Source organism: Lingula anatina, chromosome 5 (genome assembly GCF_051362555.1).
Source record: "Lingula anatina isolate TDL-2025a chromosome 5, LinAna3.0, whole genome shotgun sequence".
NCBI classification, from domain to species: domain Eukaryota; kingdom Metazoa; phylum Brachiopoda; class Lingulata; order Lingulida; family Lingulidae; genus Lingula; species Lingula anatina.
Window position 1 is genome coordinate 11,582,100 of NC_141771.1, and position 26,068 is coordinate 11,608,167.

The window sequence follows — 26,068 nt, forward strand, 5'->3', positions numbered from 1 at the left end:
CAGGTAATTTAACGCAATACCATAAAGCTCTGTCAGTTGATGATTATTTAATTCAAAGACAAACACTTTTCTCTATCTAAAAAAGAAACCTTTATTATATTTGACGTTTACTTCTTTTGGAAACTAAAGAGAAACACTTATCCTACAAAATTTAGAAAGTCAGATTTGATAATTGATTATCTCCAAATCACCTGAACACGTTACTTAGAGATCAATCTTCCTTTCCCCCACGTTTGAATTTAATCCGCGACACTTGCATGGTACATGTACTTTTCTGTGAATTGTATTCGTGCAAATTTCATCAATTTTATTTTAAATGCAATGGATATGTATGTATCCACAAACAAGGAGAGTGTACATTTAGTCAACAGATTACTGTGGTATTATGTAAAAGATAATATCTCTTTAAAAGGATCACTGGCTCCGCGGTGATTTAAATTGACCTTCACACAGGTGAACCAATTATCTTACCTGCCAGCCCTAAGGCCGTCCCACCTTTTTATCTAGATATCACATCACCATTACAATTGCTGAGAATCGCTTAAATTACTGTTTAATAGAGGGTATTGGTAGATTTTCCTCATCGTTTCCTAAAAGACAAGTGTCACTCAAAGTAATAATTTGGCTGCACTTTGCATAAAGCATCAAACGGTAACGGGCCCTTGTACACAACCAACCATGCCGCTAAGCGACTACGTAAGAACAAGAATTGTGATCCTTCATGAGATTGGGCTTGGAGTCACAAAGATTAGAAGACAGCTAGCCTCAGAAAGCATTTCCGTGTCCAGAACCAGTGTCATAAGGCTTCTTAACAAGTGGAGAGCTGGCCTTGGAATCGCCAACAGACCGCGCTCTGGTAGACCTGCAATCTTAACCTTTGAGCATTTTGACATCATAGATGAAGAAATGACAAACAACGATGAGATGACTGCTAGCGATCTGAGGGACAAGATACAAGAACGAACAGGTAAATAATTGATGTACCTGTATACATTGAAAGTTAATATGGAGATACAGGTCGTTTAAAGAGACAGGTAGCACCGTGTACAGTGTTACCCTCTACCAAGGCGACTGATAGATGTTTTTTTACAGATATTCACAGATCTGTCTCTAGATAGATAGATGGTCATTTTGTTTCTAAATAGATGACCATCTATCTATCTAGAGACATTTCTGTAAATATCTGTAAAAATCTTTCAGTCGCCCTGGTAGAGGGTGGTACAGTGTAGTTTTCTCTTTAATTTAAAAAAAAATCATAAAATAAACTTTGTGCAAATATTGATCACTTTGTTATACGTTATATGGAGATGGGAAATTTGAATTTGCATATTTGATATGGGCACCTTGTTTCAATATTTAGGGTTATTAGTCTCCGTGAGCGCAGTTACCAAGACCAGAGAAAAGCTTGGGTGGGAGCGCACTGGAACGAAGTACTGCCAAATTATAAGAGAGGCTAACCGTCCAAAACGCGTAGCTTGGTGTGAGAAAGCAATTGCTGACAATGACCAGTTTGAAGATGTGATCTGGACAGGTACACTGAATTTCATATTGAAGTAGTCTTGAAAGGTCTGACGACACAGTTGTATATCCATGCTTAAGCTGAAAAGTTACTAGCATTTCGATTTTTCTGATATATCTTTAATGTAATCAGACCCTTTTATTCAGATTCTTTCTGTAATTTTCAAATTACATTTATCAGTTCAGGTCAGACATAAAAATATATGTAGATAGGGTTATGATATTTATTAAAGGCAAAACCAAATTCACTCGTCTATTTCGTTGGCGGGATAAATTATCCCCATCATAATGACAGTTACATTAATTCAATATCTTTCAGATGAAAGCACTATACAACTGGAAAGAAACGGGAAACTTGTCTTCCGAAAAGTAATAAGGGATGCAGACGGCAACGATGTGAGTGAAGCTAGGAAGCTTAAGCCTAAAGCAAAACATCCTTACAAAGTTCACGTCTGGGCTGGTAAGTAATATTTTTTCAAGTCACACTGTCATTTTTATAACATTATAGCGTTAATAGATTTAATAGATTGCGATCGATGTACATCTTACAGAAACAACGAATGGTGAAGAGCGTACGTTGTCTTTATTGTTTTACCAATATATTCATGTTTTCGGATAACGTATTGTGATTGATGCTTATATTACAGCACCGAAGTATAAAGTATTCACATGCAAACTGTAAAACAACAGTATTTCATTAAGAAAACCTCGTTTCAGGCATTTCAAAACGCGGGTGCACTGACATTGCGATCTTCGGTGGTATTCTCGACGCAGAATTTTTTGTGGAGATTTTACGTGATTATCTGGTGCCATTCATTAGGGATAAAATGCCTCATCAACACAGATTCATGCAGGATAATGATCCCAAGCACACAAGCAGAGTAGCGCGACAGTTTATTGAGGACAATGATATTATCTGGTTCAGAACGCCACCGGAGAGTCCGGACCTAAACCCCATCGAGAATTTGTGGGCCTCTCTAAAGCACTATCTCAGAAAATTAAAGCCGAAGACGAAGGACGATTTAGTGGCCGGTATTCAGAGTTTTTGGCAGACAGTCACTAAAGACAAATGTGTGAAATATATTAATCACATTTTTAAAGTGATGCCGGTGGTCATAGAAAGAGAGGGTAGAGCCTCTGGTTTTTAAAAAAGCGATTTCTTCGTTGTTTATGTATAGCAATTTATTTATTTACAGCTTTTTATTCATTTAATTATAAAATCATCAGTTATTCATTGAATTATTTAAAATAATTTATCTTTTATTTAATGATTTATACCATCTTTTTTTATCTGTTTTGTAATTTGATTCTTAATGACATCTAATTATTTACTTAATTACTTAAATTATTTATTTATTTATTTATTATTTATATATTTATTTATTTATTTAGTTATTAAGTTTTTCTATTATTTAAATTTACGGATTGGCTTGAATTATTTTATATGAAATGTGACTTAATGTAGTAATTGAGGCAACACGTCAGCTTGTTATATGAATAAAATGTTTCTTTCTTTGTTATTTCTAAACTGTAATTTCTTTTTTACAAAGGGCGCGAATTTATGTACGGGGCATCTTTAAACTTTTTGAGACGGGGTGATTTGTTGATCAAGCTGATGCACGATGCTGATGCATGTTAAACAAATTCAATTTTGACTACGGAACACTTCATATTGAATTAAATAACTGATACTAAATCATACTTGCATTTTTCTTGCAACACTTTAAACATTATCAGCTGCGTTTGCCGAGCTAGTGAACATAATGATAGTTCGCCACGGGAGACGGTTTAGTGGCACGCGTTAGCATGGGTTCAAGCCTCTTAAAGCTTTAATCATATCACCACAACAAACAATGGGTACCTTCTGGCTGATGTATCCTGCTGTTAATTACACCTAGTTACAGCGGATTGTCGCGCTCGCGCTGGACCACAGAAACAGGCGTCATGGGGTTCACTCGCCTAAGGTATTGTGTGTTATTACGTCTAAACTATTGTGTTTTGGCGTTCGAATTTTGATGGGATTAGACGGCTCTCCATTGTTTGTCCGCCCCCTTCTATTCATAGGATAGGGATTAAAACGTTTCTGACGTTTTTAAAACGTCGTACGACGGAAACTTAATTTTTATTACTACTGTAATAGGGGGGACTAGGGTGGCCAAGACTAGGGAATAAGGCAGGTAATGAACAGACTCCCTCCCCCCCCACCCTTCTTTTGACCACCCCTTTTTATGTACAGACACAGATGTGTCTGTACATATTGCCATCACCTGCGTCTGTCGTCGCCGGCGTCGCCGTCGCCGTCGCCGTCGGCGCCGTGCACTTTCCTTGTAAACACGATAAGTGGAGGGCAGTTTTACTTTTTGGCTTTATATTTACAGAGCTGATGAATATTCATAAAACGCAGGTCAAGTTCGAAAATCAGCATAATCGGGCCATTATTGTAGAAGTTATGCTGTTTTTTCACTTTTCAGCATATATGCAACCCTGTAAACACATTTTAAGGAAAACTGTTAGGCCTGTTGTCATGAAACTCACAGGAGTAATCAATCTTACTTAAACGCAGGTCAAGTTCGAAAATCAGCATGATCCGACTACTATTTTAGTAGTTATGCTGTTTTTTCATTTTTCAGCATATATGCAACACTGTAAACACAATATAAGAAAAATAGATTGGACAATTGTCATTTAACTCAGAGGAATGGTCAATCTTACTAAAACGCAGGTTGAGTTCGAAAATCAGCATAATCGGGGCATTATTTTAGAAGTTATGCTGTTTTTTCACATTTCCTAAGATTCGATTCTTAGGCATGTTAACAGTCTTATTATTTTACTAATAAGATACATAAAAGTGTTTGTTTGACATTTCCTGCATCTTTACAACATTGTTAGTTGATTATGTAAAAATGATGGTAAACTTGTTATCGTGTATTGTGTAATAAAGTTTCAAAAATGGAAATAAACTCATATCATTGCAGTTTGTCAGATTCAATCATTCACTATGTTCAGAATCTCAGAATGGAGGAAATTGGACATTTAACACTATTCTATTGATATTTTTCCCATCTCATCAATTTTCTTAGTTGATCATATAAAAATTGCAGTAAACTGTTTATTTTGTTTTATGTTAAAAAAAGTGTTAAAAATGGAAATAAACCCATGTCTTGTTTTACATTTCCTCAGATTCAATTCTTAGGCATGTTAACAGTCTCATTATTTAACTAATAAGACATGTAAAAGTGTTTGGTTGACATTTCCTGCATCTTTACAACATTATTAGTTGATTATGTAAAAATGATGGTAAATTTGTTATCATGTGTTGTGTAATAAAGTTTCAAAAATGGAAATAAACTCATATCATTGCTGTTTGTCAGATTCAATCATTCACTATGTTCAGAATCTCAGAATGGAGGAAATTGGACATTTAACACTGTTGTATTGATATTTTTCCCATCTCATCAATTTTCTTAGTTGATCGTATAAAAATGGCAGTAACCTGTTAATATTGTTTTATGTTAAAAAAATAGTTAAAAATGGGGAAAAAATTTTCAGAACAGTGCTGTCTTGTTTACATTTTGGCATTTTCAAGTTGTGACTTTGAAGTTCCATGGGCCTGAGGACCTTTGCTAGTCACATTTTCTGAATATCCATGATACTAATATTTTATTATTAAAAATTGATGGTCATTATGCTGTTAAACATTATGTAATATTGCATCAAAATTTGAAAAAAAAAAAACTATTTTGGGCACTGCTCCTATGATGACCATTTAAGAAAAACCATGTCACTTACTGTTCTCAAACTTACAGGAAAGAAACATGGGACTAGAATACAGCTTCAGAAGGCAATGCAGTCTGTTTGGTAATTCTTACTGCCAGTTTAAACAGTTTTTTTTTTTTTTTTTTTTGTGAAAATTTAATTTTTCACATATTGGCATTTTCAAGGTGTGACTTTGAAGTTCCACAGGCTTGAAGACCCATGCTAGTCACATTTTCTGAAAATCCATGATACGTATATTTTATTATTAAAAATTGACGGTCATTATGCTGTTAACCATTATGTAATATGGCATCAGAATAGAAGAAAACACAATTTTGGGTGCTGCTGCCATGATGACCATTATGGGAAAACCATGTTACTTATGATTGCCAAATTTTCAAAAAAGAAATACGGGACTAAAATGCAGCCTGAGTTGGAAAAACAGTCTAATTGGCTTCTTTTTCTGGAAGTTATACATTTTCAAAGTGTGAACTTGTTACACATTTTACTTATATTGGTATTACCTGTTGAGCATAATTAAAATTTGATGTTGAATTTGCAGTTTAACATAATGTACTTTTGCATCAGAATTGACAGTAGCCTATTTTGAGCATAGTTATTTCCTGTTTTTTGTCTGTACATTTGACAGCTTTGCTGCCTTGTCTTGCTATTTGGCTTTGCCTTCCTTCCAATCTGGGACGAGCTTCAAAAGAGAACCAAAGTTGAATGTTGACACTGATGCAGCAGTACCATTTTGAATGAGATTATGCAAGATGATAGATCTCCTTTGTGTACAGGATTGTGGATATATTCCAGAAAGGTGAGGGGGGGGGGGAGGAAGATTTTGTGAAGTTATGAGATATTCATATCAAGATAAAACTTCAAAGACAAAAACAGCATTTAATAAAATTATATTATGTTTTATTTTGTTACACACAAATGTTACCCAATGCTGATGCATTACAAATCATTAGGTATTTATTTTTCAAAGAACTTCTCCACTTTGTTACTTCTTTAAATGATGCACACTTGTAATGAGTCGTAATCATTTATCAATTGAATGAATAACATAAGATACTACATTAAATGAACATGTGGCAGATATTTGTTAAACATCTGAACCATGTTTAACTAATCCCTATTTAATTCAATGTGTTTTTTTCACTAACCAATTACCACATTTCATAAATAAATACCATTTTCATTGGAGCTGGTCCTAACAGCATCACCAACATGTACATGATTTTTGATTAGTAATATCACAAATATTTACTTTGATTATCATGATTGTAATTGATTTGTGACTCAATATATTGCTTATATCATAGGCAATTTAACATCTGTATGGTGCCTTTGTTCAGAGTGAAAACTATTCTTACAGATTTTCATGCTACCTTTGAGTCATTTGTATTTTACCTTTTTGATAGCTATGGGGCTTATTTAAAAAAATGTTTAAATTAGCTGAAATTTACTTTTAGTATATGTATGAAGATTTTTTGTGAAACAGGGCCCTTAAAATTAGCTGAATTTTGACACTTATTTTACATAACCTCATATTTACTATGTAATAGTAAACTACTAGTGATACAATTTTGAGCTTTACTGATGTTCAGAAATCTTAATGTTATATATAATATACAATATATATTATGATATATGAAATATACCATATAGTATATTTTCACATTTGTTATACTTTTTTCTCATCCTGTTCAATTTTGTGTGTGAACTGCCAGTACTGAAACTTGGACTTAGTGTTACAGTCCTGGATTCCCACCACATGAGTCTCATCCTCTGGATTAACTACAACCTCCAGACAGAGCTCGGAGGGCTTGTCAGTATGAGGGTTCCAGACGTGTAAGGTCCCTGAGGGTTGATACGGTCTGTAGTCCAGGAGAGGGAAGAGCCCTGTTGGTGCCCCTTCTTCAAAGTGCCACCTGGTGGAGTTTTCCTTACAGTTCTCCTGGTACACTTGCCAGACGTTGGGTTCTCCTGTTGTTGAGAGGCAGAGGTCATTCAGTACGAGATTTCCATTGGATAGCAAAGAGACTGTCTGCAGTTTGGAGCGATAACTGCAGTCACGCATGGATGCCATTTTTCCTGTGTCACTTCCTGTTGCACATTCCTTAGTTGCACGGCTCTCAAGTTGACCAAAATAGGCAACGTTTTTAGGAGGGAAGGCCAGGTCAAAGGCTACGTTTTCTAGATACCATTCAAATGATCTGCAGTTCAGTGAATCATGGAATCTTACTCTGTTCAGGAGGTTCTCTTCTTCTTGCTCAGTGAATGGAATGTATCTGTTAAGCTGGTAGAATGTGTTCTTGTAATCATAGAGGAACACTTCAGCAATCCTCTGGCGATTTTTATGGATTGTGTCAACGTAGGAGGGCACCACATACTGGAGCCTGTGCCTGAAGAGGTGGCCAGCATGGGAGCATGGATGAATCTGAACACCGTTGCCACACATCCAGTAACGCAGAGCAATCTCAACATTATCACCGTCGCGATGAGCCATCCCTTCATCAAAACCACCAATCTGGAAGAAGAACTCGCGGTTAACAGCAGCAACAGCTCCCAATGCTGATTCGGTCCATAGAACATCCTCTGGGTTCCTGTGGCCTAAGCTGTCTGACAGGAATGTCTTCCACACATAGGACAATCTCCAGTCGATTGAACCAGCACTCTGAAGAGCTGTGGAGCCTTCGTACTCAAAGGTGTCTGGGTAGATGTAGTCAATAACAGGGGTCACCATCACTGCAGCGTCTTTCTCCAGCTCAGTCAAGAGGGGCTCCAGCCATTGGTGATTGACCTCAACCTGGGCGTCCATGAACACTATGACCTCTGCAATAGCGTGGCGAGCACCAAGCATCTTTGCCTTAGCCACGCCCATGTGAGAACTAGTCTTGATGATTTTTATGATAGGAACAGTAGATACATACTCAAACAGGGGTTGCTTGATTTCATCCAAGTCACACCAGTCATCAATCAGCAGGATCTCTTTGAGGAGCATGGGCGGTGTACGGAGTAGCACACTGTTGATTGTCCTGAGGAGGACAGACCAAGATTCTCTGTGGAATGGGATCACTATGCTGACACTGGGAAGGTGATCAGGCTTGTAACCAAGTGCTGTCAGTTTACATGCCAAGTTACGAGTGTCAGGAACGTCACGGAACAAATCTGTGTTATCGCTGGTATTGACGTTAATCTGCATGCTGGCATCACTTAACTGAGGGATCTGGAAGAATGGTTTTGCTTTCTCTGCAAGGATTGATTTGAGCTCATTGATATCAAATTTTGGTTCACGGGCCTCGTGTGCATGTTCATGATCCGTTTCCTCACTGTCTGGCTTGCTTTCCTCATGGTGCTCCTGTTCTTCCCCAATATGGCCAACTGGAGCCTCTCCTTGGGAATGATCCTGACCCTCAGTAGCCTCTTCTTGGTTGTGACTTAGCGCATCTGGATGATTTGACTCTTCCTGAACTTTGTCTTTGTCATCATGGGTCTGTTGCACAGGAACATCTCCAGTCTCCTGATCTTTAGCAGCATGAACTTCATCATGGCCGTGGTCAGCATGAGCCTCATGGCTTTGATCCACAGGAGCCTCTTCATGACCTACTGGGGCCTCTATTTGATCAACTGGAGCCTCTTTGTGACCTACTGGGGCTTCCTCGTGACCTTGCTCAGCAGGGGCATCTTCATGACCTTGAGCAGCAGGAGCCTCTTCATGACCTTGAGCAGCAGGAGCCTCTTCATGACCTTGAGCAGCAGGGGCATCTTCATGACCTTGAGCAGCAGGGTCCTCTTCATGACCTTGAGCAGCAGGAGCCTCCTCATGAACTTGACCAGCAGGGGCCTCTTCATGAGCTTGACCAGCAGGGGCGTCTTCATGAGCTTGACCACCTGGAGCCTCTTGGTGATCTTGACCAACTGGGGCCTCTTCATGACCTTGAGCAGCAGGGGCCTCTTCATGAGCTTGACCAGCAGGGGCCTCTTCATGAACTTGACCAGCAGGGGCTTCTTCTTGACCTTCACCAGCAGGGGCCTCTTCCTGACCTTCACCAGCAGGGGCCTTTTCCTGACCTTGAACAGCAGGGGCCTCTTTGTGATCTTGTGCAGTGGCCTCTTCCACAGGTGGATCACCTAGGGGGACATTTTCCTTCTCTTGGGGTTGAACTTCCTGTGCCTCCTCTGGAGGTTGTTCCTTTTGTTCTTCTTTCTGATGAACAAAAGCATAATCCACATATTATATCTATGCATAAAGGTGTTAAAGAATCATCATTATTCATTCCTATGAATATGTACAAAGTTAGCATAGCTGTGCCAAGATAACCTTGACGATTTTAACAATTCACACATTTTATTTTTGAGTATGATATACATTAGAAAGTGTTTAAGTCACCAAATTAAAACATTTAGCCCAGTTACCTTGACGTGGTCATCATCTTTCTGGTTATCAGTGTGCTGCTGAGATCTTTCAACTTCGTCCTTATGTTGCTGTTTTATGTCTCTCTCCACCACGTGTTTGACATCCTGAGGGTCAGCATCAGGAGGGGGTTCATCCAAGGGGACCTCATCTTTGGGGGCTGTGTCCTTGGGAGGCTCTTTGGGGGCTGTATCCTTCGGGGGCTCATCTTTGGGGGCTGTTTCCTTAGGGGGCTCATCTTTGGGGGCTGTATCCTTGGGGGCTTCATTCTGAGGCGCTGCAGCCTGAGGGGTTGGGTCTTTGGAAGCATTGTACACAGAGAATCCCCATGCCAGCAGGGCCACTGTGACAATGAGGAAAAACAGGTGCTTCACCTTAAGATTCATACACTTCTCTGTGATGGTTTTGGGTTTGGGTTTTCCATTTTGCTTAGGTTTCTTTTTTGCTGCTGCAGCCATTGTTGCTTAGATGTTTAGCTCTCTAAAAAGAAAAGAGTGAATGATTTTAGGTCTTTAAAAGTGATATTTTCTCCCTCTTCATCTTTAGTGAGATGCTTAGGGTAGCTTTGTTAAGGATTTCTGGGTACAGTATTTTCAGTCAATTCAAGATGAAGTATTTTGATTTAAGTCACTGATTCACAGTGCAACATATATCATAAGTCAGGCTCCTGAAACATGCTACTGACAGTACAGTAAAGTGTGGATTTTTTGGCTTAAATTTGTAAATTGAATGTCTAGGTAAAACATAGAGACCCCTCTTCATTACACCTATTTTCTGCAGTCATTTGATTCAGATTACCATAGACAGCTGAAGAAAGACGGGCATGTCTTCTTTACACACGCATGCATGCATGCACACACGCACGCACGCATGCATGCACGTACGCACACACACACACACACTGAAATAGCTATACTTAAGACCTGAGTGAATCAAGTGATACAGTCTGTTCACTTTGAAATGTCCAAATGAATAATTATGCTTTGTGGATTTTAACTTTTTTTCACAACTTTACAAGTCTGCTTATTATCCTTTGGGTAAATTGGCTATGTCTACGGTTCCCAGTTAGGCGACTCTCTTATGTTATAGCCAGGTTATAAAGTTGTTAATTTCTCTAAGTGTATCAGTACAGACTGTTAGCCATAGTATACCACTTGGTGTAAAAAGGGCCTTACCAAGACAATCTTCACTGAGAGAGGCAGACTTATCTTCAGTGTTAACACAACCTTATGTACTATTTATGTGACTGTATACTCATTGCAGAGCTGTATTGGCATTGGGGAGAAGGGGCAAACTGCCCTCTTGGCTGTTAAAGTGAAAGGTCTGCTCAGTATCTAATTTTGAATTCCGTTCTTTGCCAACATTAGGTTTCATGGTAAAAAGATCTTTTTCTCTGCTTTCCAGCCCTCCCCCCCCCCCCCCCCCCACACACACACACAAATTGAAATTGTTGGCTATAAGAGTGTAGAGCAATACCGTACCAGCTTACAAATAATGATATCAAAGCTAATTAATATGCTATAAATGCTGTTGTCCAAATGTTAATCATTTTGCAGTAAAATGTCACAGAAACATGTAGTGCAGCAAGATCAAAGTTGCTGAGGGGTGCATAACTGTTAAAGGTACAGGTGCTTCCATATATCATAATGTTTAATGTGTATATCATTTGCAGAAAATTCACCCTGTGCATTATAGTAAAATGAGACTAAGTCTTACTAGTTAGTGACACCTCGCTCGATGATATTCCTCTGTTAATACACTTAATTGAAGCAAAATTCCAAACTTTTCACATACAGTTATGAGACATGCCTACTTACCTTTGCAGGTTCTTTAAAGTTGATTTACATAAGAATACACAAACTCAGCAACAACTTAACATTAGTACGTACATTAAAAAAAGTAATCCAGCTAGGGCAAACCAACTTAAAATTGCAGACATTCAACCAGGAAAAAAATATCCACGAAGTTGTACTTACCTGTAGTGGTTTAAGATGGAGCTGGTTCCACGTGTGCAGTGCCCTCCTCCTTGTACTACACTGGTGTCACAGTGCCTCCACTGTGTCTGTGTGTATGTGTGATGTGGAGGGGGGAGGGGCATCAGACATCCCAGCATGCATTGCTTTGCATGTCACACACTTTGTTAATGAATAAAGATTTGATGGGGGGAGATAATATGTTAAACTGTTTTTGTCAACTTGAACAATAACTGTGTGATATGTTATGTAAATTGGAGTGAGGCTACAAAGATTTGCTTCATGTAGGATCGAATACAAATCGGTTGCTTTTACTTGTTAACACCCCCCTCCTATATGCCTTTAATTTAATGTAGACTACAATACAGCATTATCTCTTCTCCTGCGTGGTTTCTTAATGCAAAATGGAATTTTATTTTTAGCAGGGGGAACTTCTTATTCCAGTACACACATTCAGGGCCTAAATCATAGTTACCTGGCCAATTCTGCTGTTTGTCATAATGGATACAGAAAAGTGTTGAGGTGGAGATATATTAAGTATGAGTTCATGACTGTTGGTCACACTATTTGACCAGTCCAGGAGAGAGAAAAAAAAAAAGAAATCCTGCTGATAATAATTAGGTTTGCCTTATTGATATAAAAACATGGCGTGACTCGGATTACTCACTGTTTTCAAAGATTTCTCATAGTATTGCACTGCGAAAAGTGATGAGTACTTTAGATATATTGAAACTTAAATATGCAGAAAAAAAGAAATGTAAAACATTTGCATTTCTTTTTTTTTTCTGCATAAGAAATCCCACATGCTACAGTTATGATATAAGTCTGCTGAGAATATCTTGAAACTTGAATATGATAAAAAATAATGTTTAAGTTTTGCATTCCTTTTACCCTAAGATTAGACAATATAAATTACCTTGAAATTATTGTAGTTATTACCATAGCATTGTTTCTAAGTGCCATCCTGAAAAAAAAAACATTTTTAACCCTTGGTGGATCATCCAATATAAATAGCAACTCTCATGTAAATACACTCCTAAAACCCTGCAGTCTTTTCAAAGGACCTAGATATGTATAATGACAGTCAGTTGATGGGTAATCCATGTGCAGGGGCCCTGTGGGGTTGCCATTAAGATGGAGTGTTTTACCTGGTCCATTAAACCTGTTTTAAGGGGCTCTTTATCTCTTAATGGTTTTTGGTACGTGGTGACATACTTTTCTTTACCACAGACGCTTTAGATTATAGTCTTTTTATCTGTCTGACTTCTATCTTCATATTATATCAGTCTTCTTATACCCCCACACAATGGACCAATTAATATGATTGATAATATCTACATAATTAATCTGCATATAATGATCGCCTTAGACAATTACAGGAACACTTTGAATTTGACATTTATGATATAAGAATGTCCCCTCTTTAAGACACAGAAATACAAATATAATTTATTTATTATGTGTGTGAAATTCACCTTAAATTTTGTTTGTGACTTGTAAATAGAGGTAATTTGTTATAATATACCAAGGGTTCGGTATCCTTCTCTTGTTAAAAGTCCCTGAATTTTACTTGCCTTGCTTCTGCCTAAAATGGTAATTAGCATACAAAGTTATAATTACCATGAAAGACTGTAATTCATCTTTGCTACTTATAACCACTCTTTAAATCCATTAAACACATGCACAGTTCTTTATCTTTGTAATTATAATTATAATGCTTCAAGAGTGGGCACATTTATCTAAAACGCTAATAACTATTACTTCAAGTGTGTCTTAAGTGTGTATGGCATTATGATATGATCTGGTCTTAAAATGAATGTTAGATATGTAGCCCTCCTTGAGCTATACAACAGTGATGTATTATTGTTGTTCTGGTGAAACTTTTGCTGTTTTATGTTGTGTCAACTTGCACTTTCTTTTTTTTCACACCAAAAGAAAATATTTGTCTATTTTTTAAAAATATCTAAATGAAGACTCAAATATTGGAGAGTATTAAAGGATTTATTTCAGAAACATAATGCACTATTTATAAAACCTGTCATTAATGTTAACACTGGCATTTTGCAGGTCATTTGTGGACTTCAGAATAATTTTTCTCTCTTTTGGCAATGACCAGAGATTTTGTTTGTGAAATGGGTTGGGAGACAGGATCAGGGGGGTCCCTGTATCCATTACTTTAGGGTGGAAGAAAGTGTGGAATTTAAATATTAAATTATTTTCGAGTAATTTGCAGTATGCAATTGTGCATATTTGTATAGAATAAAATGGGGGTAAAATGTGAAGTTAAAAATGATGCCAGCATATCTTATTGTGATGAATTGTGTTGTATTGTACAAAAGTATTCATTACATGATAACAGTAACAGGTATAAGCAGCACAGACTAATGAAAAAAATTATTAGTAAATAAATAAACTTATCATATATTGATATTTCAGGCGGCTGGTCTAACAGTTGTTGCGGACAAGCTCAACTTCTTTCGCTATATTTCTCATTTCCGCTGCATCCACAGAGGTGCATTCTTTGCTCAGATGAGAACAACTGCAGTCAGGAAACTGCTACCTGAGGCCTGGGGTAAGTTTGGCATCAAGTTTGGAAAGAAAGGGATTAATGTTGTGTGTGTGTTGCCTGTAGACATGCAAATTTTTCTCCATCAGCAGTATGTGAAAATAAGATTTGTTTGAATAAATGATGAAGGAGCTTTCTCTCTCTCTCTCTCTCTCTCTCTCTCTCTCTCTCTTATGAAGCAGCTTCTGTAAGGGTACTTATTTTTGAAAGTGAAATGGAGATCATTTTGCCTTAGAGTGGCATTATTGAGGACATGGGAGTTTCTGGCTGTGAGAGTGTTTCCTTCTAAGAAAGAAAGGGGGAGAAGAGGGGGGAAGAACCATACTGACACATTTTAAGTTCTATTCACTGAGCCTGTCTGTATAACTCTCTTGTTCAAGGTTTCTTGTGCCCAGTTCACACACCAGATGGAGCTCCGTGCGGTCTGATGAATCACATGACTGCCACATGCCAGGTCAGTGCCACCTTGGTTACATGTCAGAATATTTTATAGTAAACGAGCAATCACAGATGGAGAAAAATTAAAATTATTTTTTTTTGTGTTGCCTTTTTTGTGTTACCTGATAATATTATGCTCTTAAAATTGCAGTTTTACATAAAACCATAAAATATTAAAATTTATGTATTTTGATATAACACTGACCAGGTTATCTTTGCTACATTTCCAACTGAAGTTCTCCAATTTCTAAATTCAGTGTTTTTTTTCTGTAAACTCAATCAGGTTGTTACCAAAGTGTTCTCTACTGTTGGACTTCCAAAACTGCTATGTTCCCTGGGCATGACCCCCATTGATGGCCCCGCCCCTGGCAACATGGCAGACTGTTACCGAGTGATGCTAGATGGCCGTATCCTTGGCTGGATACATGCTAATGCTGCACAGGATGTGGCCGTGAAACTCAGGATGATGAAAGTGAAGGGAATTAACAAGGTGAGGGTATTGTGTTCTACAATGAACGCACAGGCAGGCCCATTGAAAGAACCACCCTTTGACCTAAGAAGGTTAATTGCTCTGAATCAAAATTTCAATGCTATCTTCTTAAGGACAGGGTAAGAAAAAAAGTCCATGTTTTTAAAAGGGGAACCCCTCACCCACCCCTCCTGCTGAAATTAATGGTTGCATGCAGGTCTGACGGGATGATTTTTTATGGGACATTTCTGTAGTAGAAACAAGGAATGAATAAATAGACAGTAGTAAATTTAACAAGATTTAAGTTCATGGAGGGAAAAGTAAAAAAAAAATGTGTGTGAAAAATTATTATACACTTACTGGTGGACAATAATTTGGTTGACCATTAGTAATTTTATGACATCGAGCAAAGCAAGATTTTTTGTTGGAAAACTGTTGATTCTTTAAAAGTTATTAGGTCTTGTTTAAAAGGTATACTTTCTTTAATGGTTGGACCATATTTGCTTCATATAAAATTTTCCTGATCTATCTGATCTGATTTTTCTTTGACACATGTAGAACATAACAATCATTTTAATCTGCAGGTCCCTCCTGTCCTAGAAATCTGCCTGGTTCCCAAGACCCCTCACGCCAGCCAGTACCCTGGCCTCTATTTATTCTCCACCCCTGCCAGGATGGTGCGCCCTGTGAAGAACCTGGCCCTGGACGCTATAGAGCTGATAGGAACCTTTGAACAGGTTTACCTCAATATTTGTATTGTTGCGGAGGAGGCACATGAAGGGGTGAGTGTTTCCTGGGATACATCAATGGGCCAGTGTCACCAATGAGCCTCGGTCATATTTGACCCAAGTTGCATGTTCAGAAGGGATCAGTTTATTTTTGAAATGTACAGAATGTATAAATTATTAACAGGATCAGTTAGCAGGAAGACAAAAATTATTGAGATGATATGATAAATTAGATGCTCAAACTTAAGTTGTGAGTGTGTGTCATTAAAATGATAATTTAAAAGGCAGTTGGTGATGCATTCTATCTCATTTGAGCAAAGACGATTATTTTAGGAAGCTTTGTAAAACATTGTCTGCTTTTGGTTTTTAAGGCACAAAAAGAAATTGAAGACAGTAAATAAATAATTTATATATAAAAGAATCTAAAAATGAAAATAAAATTGTACCATGACTAGACATATAACCCCATGTTATCTGTTCAGTTGACGACCCACCAGGAATTGTCAGAGTGTAGTTTCCTGAGCGTGATTGCCAGCCTTACACCATACTCAGACTGTAACCAGAGTCCCAGGAACATCTACCAGTGTCAGGTGATCCCTTGTTTCAGTTCGGTGACACTCACATTATATGCAATAGAAAACGGAAAAAATTACATGCAGTAACATGCTTACAAACATACTTATAGACATATAAAGTTTTCAGTAAGTATGCAGAATTTAACACCAGACTATGCGAGAAAACCATATACCTTACAATGTACTCCTGAATCACAAAAAGATTTGTCATACAATGTACTAAAACTATACAATGAAGGTTAATTACTAAACAGGTCCCCAACACTACTTCATTTCCTTATCAGCAAGGGTTCATGTTAAAAAATCTTGCTCCTAACTAATAAATTGGCATGAAAGGATCACCTTCAGCAAAGTAGAATAAAATGCTTGTTTGTTTCTTTAATTTTGTTACAGATGGGTAAACAGACCATGGCAACACCATGCCACGCCCTTCAGCATCGGTCAGATAACAAACTATACCGTCTGCAGACTGTCCAAAGTCCTATTGTTCGTAATAAGATGTATGACTATTATGGGATGGATAACTATCCAATGGGGACCAATGCAATTGTTGCTGTGATATCATATACAGTGAGTGTTTGTTCATTGTAAGGGTAGATTTTTGCTTGCTATGCACAGTATATATTAAGGATTAGGTTCAAGTATAAACATTGGTGTCCATTTCTGTGTGATAGCTTTTCTAAAAGCAAGTATCGGGTTAAGTATATGTATGTGGAATTTTGATGCTCCAACAGGACTCTAGGCAAAATCTAAATAACATGCCACATGCTTTATTTCTTGAAATTTTATGAAATATAATTTGTTTTTAAATACAATGCCTGCAGGGTATTTCTTGCTCCATGTAACTGAATGCTTAAAGTATCAACCTGAAACTAAAAAGCATGTGGTTGATGTATTCATATTATATTTTCAGGGTTATGACATGGAAGACGCTATGATCTTAAACAAGTCTTCCTTTGAGCGAGGCTTTGCCCATGGAAATGTCTACAAACATGAGGTAAGTGATAGAGTCAGTTTATAATATAGCCGTATTCAGGTGAGAGCTGCCTCCCTTCCCCCAGCCCCCTCCTGTGCCCCTTAAAAAGGTGGTGGATGTAACACCCACCCCCCTCCCATCTTCATCCATTATCTGTCTGAGGGCAAAAGGAAAATAGATGCACTTAAAATGGAGAAACCTGTTTTACATACTCAAATATGCAAAATACCCTTAATGTCAACCTTTCTTAAAATGGGTAGTTTTTTTTTTTTTTTCTTTTTTTAAGAAGAGGGCAGCTTTACTTGATATCTTTGGTCTGCCTTTGCCATTGTGCATGTGTGTGTTTACTTGAATGTATATTTTGTGGGTCCATGTGATTTATGAGTAACAAATGGCAAAATAAAAAAAAAAAAACAGCTGATTCAGAAGATGAAACTCCTTTCTTTGTAGTTTACAGTTCTTCGAGTTTATATCTTTCTTCTACTTTTTTGTAGTTTGTGGATTTGCGAAAAATCAGCCGAGAAAAGAGCAGGATTTCTCTTATGTTTGGTAAGTAAGATTTCCTTACCTTATATATGTGATGTTCTTAATTGCCTTTTATTAATTATTCTTGATTCAATTCTAATATTAAGTTCTTCATTTAGTATTTTCATGTGCTGACAATGTTAAAAACAGAAATTTACATCCAACGTAGGGTTGGTTTGTTTTGTGAAAGTCTTGGCAATACCAGCTTGGTCGTAAAGTTAAGGCTAACTATTGAGATTTAGTTTCCTGACACTGGGTGCATGTCCTATGTTCAATGTGTTGCCAGGCTGTAAGCCAGGGGATAAGAGAGTGGAGGGGAAACTGGACCCTGATGGTCTTCCTCCTGTTGGTAAACTACTCACAGCTGGAGAACCATACTACTGGTAAGTTAATAATAAACTGTAATAAACTATAATTGTACCAGCAGTGTAGGCGCTTGTGGTACACATGGTTTTGGTCTCAACCCGCATGTTCCGCCGGCTCCTCTGGCTCCGCCGCCATGTCACCATTACTGCTTCACCTCCTAGACTACAAGGACCTGCATACCCATCTCTTGGATTTAGGTCACCTATAATCTCAACTCGTTCCACGTAAAATTTGGGCTTCATCGGTGCTGGGGTCTAGGTGTGGCGCTCATTGCAATGCACCCTTGTCCAAAATTGGCAAAATTAAATGCTAATTATCTACCATACCAAAGGAATTATTGGAAAAATTTCTACAGACGGCTGACCGAAAGTCATATGTTGAGATTTCAAATATGCCCTTGGATTTGACCTTTGACCTTTGTTTCAAGGTCAAATGGGCCAATGTTTTCAAAAAAATGAAGCTTTTTACGAAAAAAAAAAATTATTTGCGCTGATATTCAGAAACTACATAGACCTAACCTATAATATTATTGGCAGGTGTTACCCTTCAGGTCATCTTTCATCTTTGTGACTTTGGGGTCAATCGGTATATTTTCACAGGTGCTCATAAATTTGACCCGTCCAATTTTCAATTCAACCTGTCCACAAAACCAGTAGTTTTTTTCTATTCTTACCTTTGAACTTTGTCAATTAATATGTGTAGTCATACATTCAAATTAATGTATTTATTACCAAAACATTCAATCATATGAGCCCCGAAAATGCACCTTAAAAATGATGGTAAACCTGATATTGCGTATTGTGTAATTAATTGTCAAAAATGGGAAAAAACTCATATCATTGCATTTTGTCAGATTCAATTTTTCACTTTATGTTTAGTGTGCTCAGCTATTAAGTCACTTGCCTTATTAAGTTTCAAGTGGCCTTTAAATGAGATTACATAAAACACACATGTTGAGGTTTCCCTGTAAACTCCCATAGGCTAAGCTTTCTACTAGATACAATTTGTAAAAGTCCAAATTAACAGTGTCACATAATTAGGAAACGGTGATAATTATGCAGGTAAATGTGTAATATTGCAAATAAATGTACAAAAGAAAAAATATTTTGTGCAATGCCAGCATTAATGCTATATATATGAATAACAGTGCCTTAATTATTATCCTCAAACTCAGTGGGGTTATTCATATGTTAAAACGGCTAGATTAAAAGTTTGAATGGCAGCTGATTGGAATATTTTTTGTAATGTTTTCTTTTTAATTTTTTTTTCAAACACTGGTTTACGGTAATAGTATTTTATGCACTGTCATCATTTTTCACATATTGGGATTTTCATTATGTGAATTTGAACTGTCATGGTTCTGAAACTGTAATTTTATTGACCATGTTACCTGCTGTGCATGATTAAAATTTAAAGTTTATTGACTGTGCTGTTATAAGCATTATTTATTATTGCATCAAAATTGACAAAATGGCCTTTTTGCTTTTTGTCTGTACATTTGACAGCTTTGCTGCCTTGTTTTTAAAATTATTTTTGCATTTTCTGCCAAATTATGGCCATTTTGGCAAAATCCCCATAAAACGCAATGTAATAAATGAGACACTTCCTCTCGAAAACGAGCTGGAATGTCCCCAGTTTTTTCTATATTTTATTTATATGGTGAGAAGAATTTGTCTTACAATTTTCAACAAAATCGCTAGGGCAGAAATGGTGGTTCTGAAATATGAGAGAGCCTCCTTAAGTGGGTCGACCATATTTGATCCGTGGGTGTGTTAGTCTGCGGACCAAGTAATTGTGAGTGCAGCCATACACTAATAATTAATTCATTTTCGAAATAAAAAAAGAATTCACTTCAAGTGTAAACTCTAAAATACAGGCCAAAACAGTTTAATATCTTGTATTTTGTACAATTTCTCACAAAATTTGCATAAAATTTGAATCTTCTCGGAATTATTTTATTTTTTTATTTCTGAATAAAATGTTAAGGTTCAGGTATCCTTATCCCTCCAAAGGCCAGCATAAAATCACTTCTCATTCCAAAGCTGCTGCAATAACTTAAAGATATGACACTTGAGTTATGCAACCTTCTTTGGCGGAAATGATCCCCAGAGGTATCTCCCTGAGGACTGCTTTGCATCTGCAAAATAACCCAAACCGTTTTTTACGTATTCCTTCTCATCCAAGTAGCCATCATCATCGATGTCAAAGATGTTGAAGGATTTTGGAGCTGTCTCTGGGTCCACACCGAAACTTTGCAGAAAAGCAGTGTAGTCTGACAAGTCGATCAGTTGGTTGCCGTGAGAGAGGACCAGTTTAAACACTTCTTGAAACCAGGCCTCACCGTGTTCTGGAAAGTGAGGCACAGTAAAGTATCTGGAGTGCATTTTTATCACATCCTCCACAGTAAGATTGTCATTCTTTTCTCGGGTGACGAAAAAAAAATCCCAAGTTGAATGCCACATGGCTTTAAATACAGATGCTTCATTTCTACTAAAGTATTGATCCATTCTGTTGGAAATTATATCCAGAAATTCATGTTGCGTTAGCACGCCGTCCAGGTCGTCATCTAGTAAGTTGAAAAAGGAGCGCATCTTGCGGGTCCAGAATTTAGGCAAGTTGTCGATATCAGTCTGTATTAAAGAAAAAAATTAACGTGTATTAAAGTAATTTTGTATGCAATAACGAAATCGTTAACTGAATACCGAGTGTTTAAAAGGGCCTAATATAGCATTGATTGCTGTAAGGGGTGAACTTTGGCACCGTATTTCTGCTGTCACTGGACTTGAACCATATCACAGCGAACACAAAAAAGTTTTGGAAGTGTTAACGTGTATATCTTTTTTAACATCACAGTGGCAGATTTAGAGGGGGTCATGAGGGTCCTGAACCCCACCCCCTTTAATTTCTGGTCCCCTCTTGAAATTAGAATTTTGACTAGCTGAACCATAGTTCTAAACCATACCAAATGGGACTGTTCACCCTTTAGAAATACCCAAAATTTTCACATCCACAGACCCCCCTTCAAATAATCCTGGATCCGCCCCTGCATTATAAACACGTTTTTGATAATGTTTTAAAAAATGTTTGAGATAAAATAACAAATAGAACCATTTACATGATTTTAATATAATGTTATGGCTAAACATGGTGAAGAAACTACTATGATATACTCCATTAGGTGACATTAATCATATTTTTATCTTAAATACAATTCATATGATATTTACACATACAATTAATTGGTATTCATATAGAAATATAATTTTTAAAACATCTGAATGATGTGTTAGAAAAATATTGTCTTAAACTTAATAATGATCATTATAATTAGTTATTTTTTAATTTAACTTTTTTGATGTTTTCAAAATGTTATGTCTTAGCTATTATTACCGATCTTATTCTTGAGTTAAGGAAATGATAGTTAAAGAAGTACTTTCTAAATGTCCCAAGGTCATCTTTCTGTTAACATATCTTGAAATGTTACTTCTCTTTTCCAATTTAGACTTTATAAGCCCTCAAATAAAGATAACTGATGCCAATATTTCTAGAATACATGGCGACGTATACGACAACCAATTAAAATGTAATCACCTTATTAAATATGAATTGTTATAAAACAATGCGTTCAAGTGCAATGACAGTTTGAGCAGTGGTTCGCGAGTAAGAGAAATTGTTTTTTAATGAAAATCCGATGTAGCGGGAAAATCCTGAACAGCTTCCTTTACTAAGTGCAAAAATTTGTTGACAGAAAATACCAGAAAGATTCATTGCCACATTTTTCACCACAAAGACATAAACTGTGCATTTAAAACGACCTGAACTAGTTTGATCTTGAATATTACCTCATTGACAGGATAGTCTCTGTGTTGACTGCCTCCTTTGCCTGCGCTGAAGGTAAAGGACTGGACAGCGCCAGAGATTACTACCATGTACACAACGCACAAAGACAACATCTTGCTTCACTTCTGGTGGGAATTGATGGACCTTTGAAAACGTGCTACAGACACTATGATCGTTTGCTATGAACACATAGATCTATATATACTGTATACATATTCTTTATTTGGACGTTTATTACAGAGAGGCAATGGGAAAATGATATTCATTTTGAACAAAGTTACTTTGCATTAATTTAGTTTTTAGATGTTATTCCAAGATCTACCAAGAATATGCGGGGTTTAAAGTTATGTTATTAGGTAAAATACGGCCTTGACATGACAACGCAAACAAACACTTATATTATTACGCAGTTGATTTCCTGTAATTAAAATACCATGTTTAAGTTTCTTTGCATTATGTTAGTTCCAAAAACCGACAGGTTTTCTAAGAATTGCAGTAGTCATACTGGTTATTTCCTATGTGTTAAAGCCATGTTATTCTACTGGTAGGTAAGACATGTTCACCAGGCTTGAACGTAGCAATGTAAAAATTACCGAAGCTAACGTGGGTGATTTTCTATGATTATAGAAACCTGACAAAAGTAATGGCGTATTTTTAAGAGTCAAAGTTTCCCCTCTATTTAGATAATCCGTCGCTGTTCCAGTAGAAATTACCCCCCCCCCCCAAACAAACACGCACACACACAAACACACATACACACACACATTTAGACTAAACATTGCAAATTTGTTCCCTTTTATCTCCAAAACTAGCAGAGATATGTCCATAGTTACTTGGAACTTGAATAGGAAGTCATATACTGGCAATCTATATGTGACCTTTAAATTGACCTTTGACCTCTTTTTCATGATAAACTGAACTTTGCAAATTTTCTGATCTTTATATCTCCAAAACTGGCAAAGAAATGCCCATGGTTACTATTGAACTTGAATAGAAATTCATATACTGTGATATTGAAATTGAACTTGTACCTTCTTTTTCACCATGAACTGAGCTTTGCATATTTTCTTGCCCCTCATATCTTCAAAACTAGCAGAGATGTGCCCGGTGTAGCCCCTAGTTTTTCTCTTTTGTCAGCATATATGTATCTTTGTAAACACATTTCAAGGAAAACCAATAGGCTTATTGTCTAGAGAATCACAGGAGTGATCAATGTTAGGAAAATGCAGGTCAAATCGAAAATCTGCATGATTGTACTATTTTTAGTTTTTTATATATATATATATATATATATATATATATATATATATATATATATATTTTTTTTTTTTTGCATATTTTGAGAACTCTTGTTGATTGCATTTTATAGAGCTTGTCAAGCACAAGACAGGTGGTGGTGTCCCTTTTTTGCAGGGGTTTCCATACGAATGCGCTTACTCCAGCAGGTGGTACATTATCCGGAGGCGGTATCGCCTCTCTGATCCTCTAGTTATAATAATGATCATAATGGTAATAATGTTAGTGATGAAAATGATGATGATGAGAATGATATTATGGGCTCTTGAAAAAAATTTGTATCCAGTCTACTGAGAATACAGATTAACTTTTCTCAGTTTTTGTTATTTCATCTGTTCTAAGTCCAGTATTAGATATAACATACTTACAAAACTCAACTAGACGTCAACCAACAGAAACATGATATTAATAATATATGAAATCAGTACTGTGTGTTTTCAGCTACATCAATGTCCAGACGGGAGAGGCCAGGGTGACCCTGTACAAAAGTCAGGAGGCGGCCTACGTGGACCACATCAAGGTCTTGGGGAATGACACGGGCAATGACGAGATGCAGAAAATTTGTATATGTCTCAGGATAGTGGTGAGTGATGAATTATGTACCTTGTTGTTATGCTTATGTTGTGTTTTCAGTTAATTTAGGTTGACCCAAGTTACAGCAGTGTTGATTTGAAGTGTTTTAAGTTATTACAAATCAGGAGAAATGCACATCTCCGTCCATGATTTGGTACCATTGAATTGAGAGAGAGGGAGAGAGAGAGAGAGATGTTGTTAAAAGTTGTCTTTTCAGCTTATTACAGCAGAGATGTCATTGGTGTTTTGCACACTCTGGTGCACACTACATTTTGTGGATATCTTCACCAGCACCAATACCATGTCCAAAAGCTCTGCTTCTCTGGTTAACCCCCCCCCCCCTCTTCCCAAGTTATAATCAGGATGTCAAGAAAATGACTGCAAATGACCAGAACTTATCATAATATTTAAAAAAGGATGTTATCCTTAAAGCATTTAAATTTTGTTTTGCCGTTTTCCCCAGAGAAATCCCATCATCGGAGACAAGTTTGCCAGTCGTCATGGTCAGAAGGGAATTTGCAGGTATGGATTAATTATAAGACCTGATCACTTAATTGTTGAATAGATGGTCATATAATATATTACTTGTAGTGAAGTTATTTCTTTAGAACTTTTGTTTCACTAGCAAAGTGACTGTTAGTAGTATGGAGTACAAGTATTACCACAAAAGTATAATTGCAACCAATTTACAAACATTTCTCCACTTGATAATTCTTAATTGTTTAACTATAATTTTCTTTTATTTAATTATCTTTTTGAAAGCCAATAGTTTCAAAGTTAATTACCTTTCCGTTCTTGCTAATGAATGCCTCAAAAATAAATTTGTTAATTTTAAGTTATTAATTTATTTGTACTACAATTAATTTATGTCCATTTTATTATATCTCATACAGCCAGAAGTGGCCCAATGAAAACATGCCGTTCTCAGAGAGTGGGATGACCCCTGACATCCTGTTTAACCCCCATGGATTTCCCTCTCGTATGACAATAGGTATGTCTCAGTAGTTTACACACACTCAATTTCAGAGGTTTCTGTTGATCATGATCATGTCCAGAAAAATAGCAGATGAGACAGCAGTTTTTCTCCATTTTTTTCCCAAACGTCTTTCAAAATACATTTGGACATTTCAGTAAATTGATCAACAAATTAAAAATTATTCTATGATAATTGTCTTTGTGTTTTATACATGCTTTAAACTAGCAATTTATAAATCTGTCATTTTCTTCAAGGTATGATGATAGAGAGTATGGCAGGAAAATCTGGAGCTCTCCATGGATTGTGTCACGATTCCACACCATTTTGTTTTTCCGAAGAGAATCCAGCTATAGATTACTTTGGAAGAGCGTTAACAGCAGGTAAAGTTGGCTCCCACTGAGGGAAGAACCCTTTTTGCAAAAGAAATGAAGTCAAAAACTTTTCTTGAATAAGACTGCTAAGAATTGTTACCAAATAAGATGTGTTTCCCAAAGAAAAAATTGACTGCTTTCAAGTTGTTTTCAGAAATGTTTATAGATCAAGCCATACTATTATTGTCTTGTAACTGATTTATTTGCTAATTATTTAAAGCAGAGCCTTTTTATCACGTTGTTTTCCTACTGCAATGGGTCAAGTTACTCAATCTTTCAGCTGGGTACAACTACTTCGGGACAGAGAGGATGTACAGTGGCATAGACGGCAGGGAGTTCGAGGCAGACATCTTCTTTGGCATTGTGTATTATCAAAGGCTGCGTCACATGGTGTCAGACAAGTTCCAGGTAACTTTATTCCTTCAAGAAACAAGTTTCAACATGTTGTCTTCTTATATAGTGGCTTCAGACAGTTTCAAGAGAGAATGTGGAAATGACTCGAACAACTAATTTTCTTTAATGATTTTGTTTCCTGTATCATTTTGACAGACAAGCTGCAGAGGCTTAAAGCTAGTGTTTCAGATAAAACAAAGTCTTCAAATTAAGGATTTATTTTCAGGGTGATCAAAATGTTACAAAGAAATTTTGACTGATAACTTATTCATGGCTTCACATAAATTGTTTGATATATAATGTACA

At 36.8% G+C, this 26,068-nt stretch overlaps 3 protein-coding genes across 3 annotated transcripts in view; 1 reads left to right on the forward strand and 2 right to left on the reverse strand.

Annotated features, from left to right (window-relative positions):
- LOC106168053 (DNA-directed RNA polymerase I subunit RPA2) overlaps positions 1 to 26,068 on the forward strand; it is a 50,337-nt gene that overhangs the window by 22,771 nt on the left and 1,498 nt on the right. Inside the window, exons 16-29 of the mRNA XM_013546980.2 lie at positions 14,107 to 14,242; positions 14,617 to 14,690; positions 14,958 to 15,164; positions 15,728 to 15,925; positions 16,354 to 16,461; positions 16,840 to 17,016; positions 17,360 to 17,443; positions 17,917 to 17,971; positions 18,234 to 18,330; positions 23,891 to 24,032; positions 24,486 to 24,544; positions 24,916 to 25,013; positions 25,253 to 25,378; positions 25,650 to 25,777. Of these exons, the coding sequence (XP_013402434.2) occupies positions 14,107 to 14,242; positions 14,617 to 14,690; positions 14,958 to 15,164; positions 15,728 to 15,925; positions 16,354 to 16,461; positions 16,840 to 17,016; positions 17,360 to 17,443; positions 17,917 to 17,971; positions 18,234 to 18,330; positions 23,891 to 24,032; positions 24,486 to 24,544; positions 24,916 to 25,013; positions 25,253 to 25,378; positions 25,650 to 25,777 (1,689 nt within the window). The remainder of the gene's footprint in view (positions 1 to 14,106; positions 14,243 to 14,616; positions 14,691 to 14,957; positions 15,165 to 15,727; positions 15,926 to 16,353; positions 16,462 to 16,839; positions 17,017 to 17,359; positions 17,444 to 17,916; positions 17,972 to 18,233; positions 18,331 to 23,890; positions 24,033 to 24,485; positions 24,545 to 24,915; positions 25,014 to 25,252; positions 25,379 to 25,649; positions 25,778 to 26,068) is intronic.
- LOC106168054 (uncharacterized) lies at positions 6,174 to 11,856 on the reverse strand. The gene is made up of 3 exons (XM_087013933.1): positions 11,674 to 11,856; positions 9,700 to 10,177; positions 6,174 to 9,490 (listed from the first exon to the last, which is right to left on the reverse strand). Exons 2-3 carry the CDS (start codon positions 10,153 to 10,155, stop codon positions 6,965 to 6,967), a joined length of 2,982 nt encoding a protein of 993 aa, XP_086870059.1. The 5' UTR covers positions 10,156 to 10,177; positions 11,674 to 11,856; the 3' UTR covers positions 6,174 to 6,964.
- LOC147761644 (sarcoplasmic calcium-binding protein-like) lies at positions 20,389 to 22,291 on the reverse strand. Its single transcript, XM_087013112.1, has 2 exons — positions 22,156 to 22,291; positions 20,389 to 20,943 (listed from the first exon to the last, which is right to left on the reverse strand). The coding sequence occupies exons 1-2, from the start codon at positions 22,264 to 22,266 to the stop codon at positions 20,389 to 20,391; spliced, it is 666 nt and encodes a 221-aa protein (XP_086869238.1). The 5' UTR covers positions 22,267 to 22,291.

Coding starts and splice junctions, on each gene's coding strand:
- LOC106168054 (XM_087013933.1), bottom strand. CDS start 10,155: ATGGCTGCAGCAGCAAAAAAGAAACCTAAGCAAAATGGAAAACCCAAA. Junction 9,491..9,699: donor AAGATGATGACCACGTCAAG/GTAACTGGGCTA, acceptor TTTGTTCATCAG/AAAGAAGAACAAAAGGAACA.
- LOC147761644 (XM_087013112.1), bottom strand. CDS start 22,266: ATGTTGTCTTTGTGCGTTGTGTACATGGTAGTAATCTCTGGCGCTGTC. Junction 20,944..22,155: donor GAGACTATCCTGTCAATGAG/GTAATATTCAAG, acceptor TCTTTAATACAG/ACTGATATCGACAACTTGCC.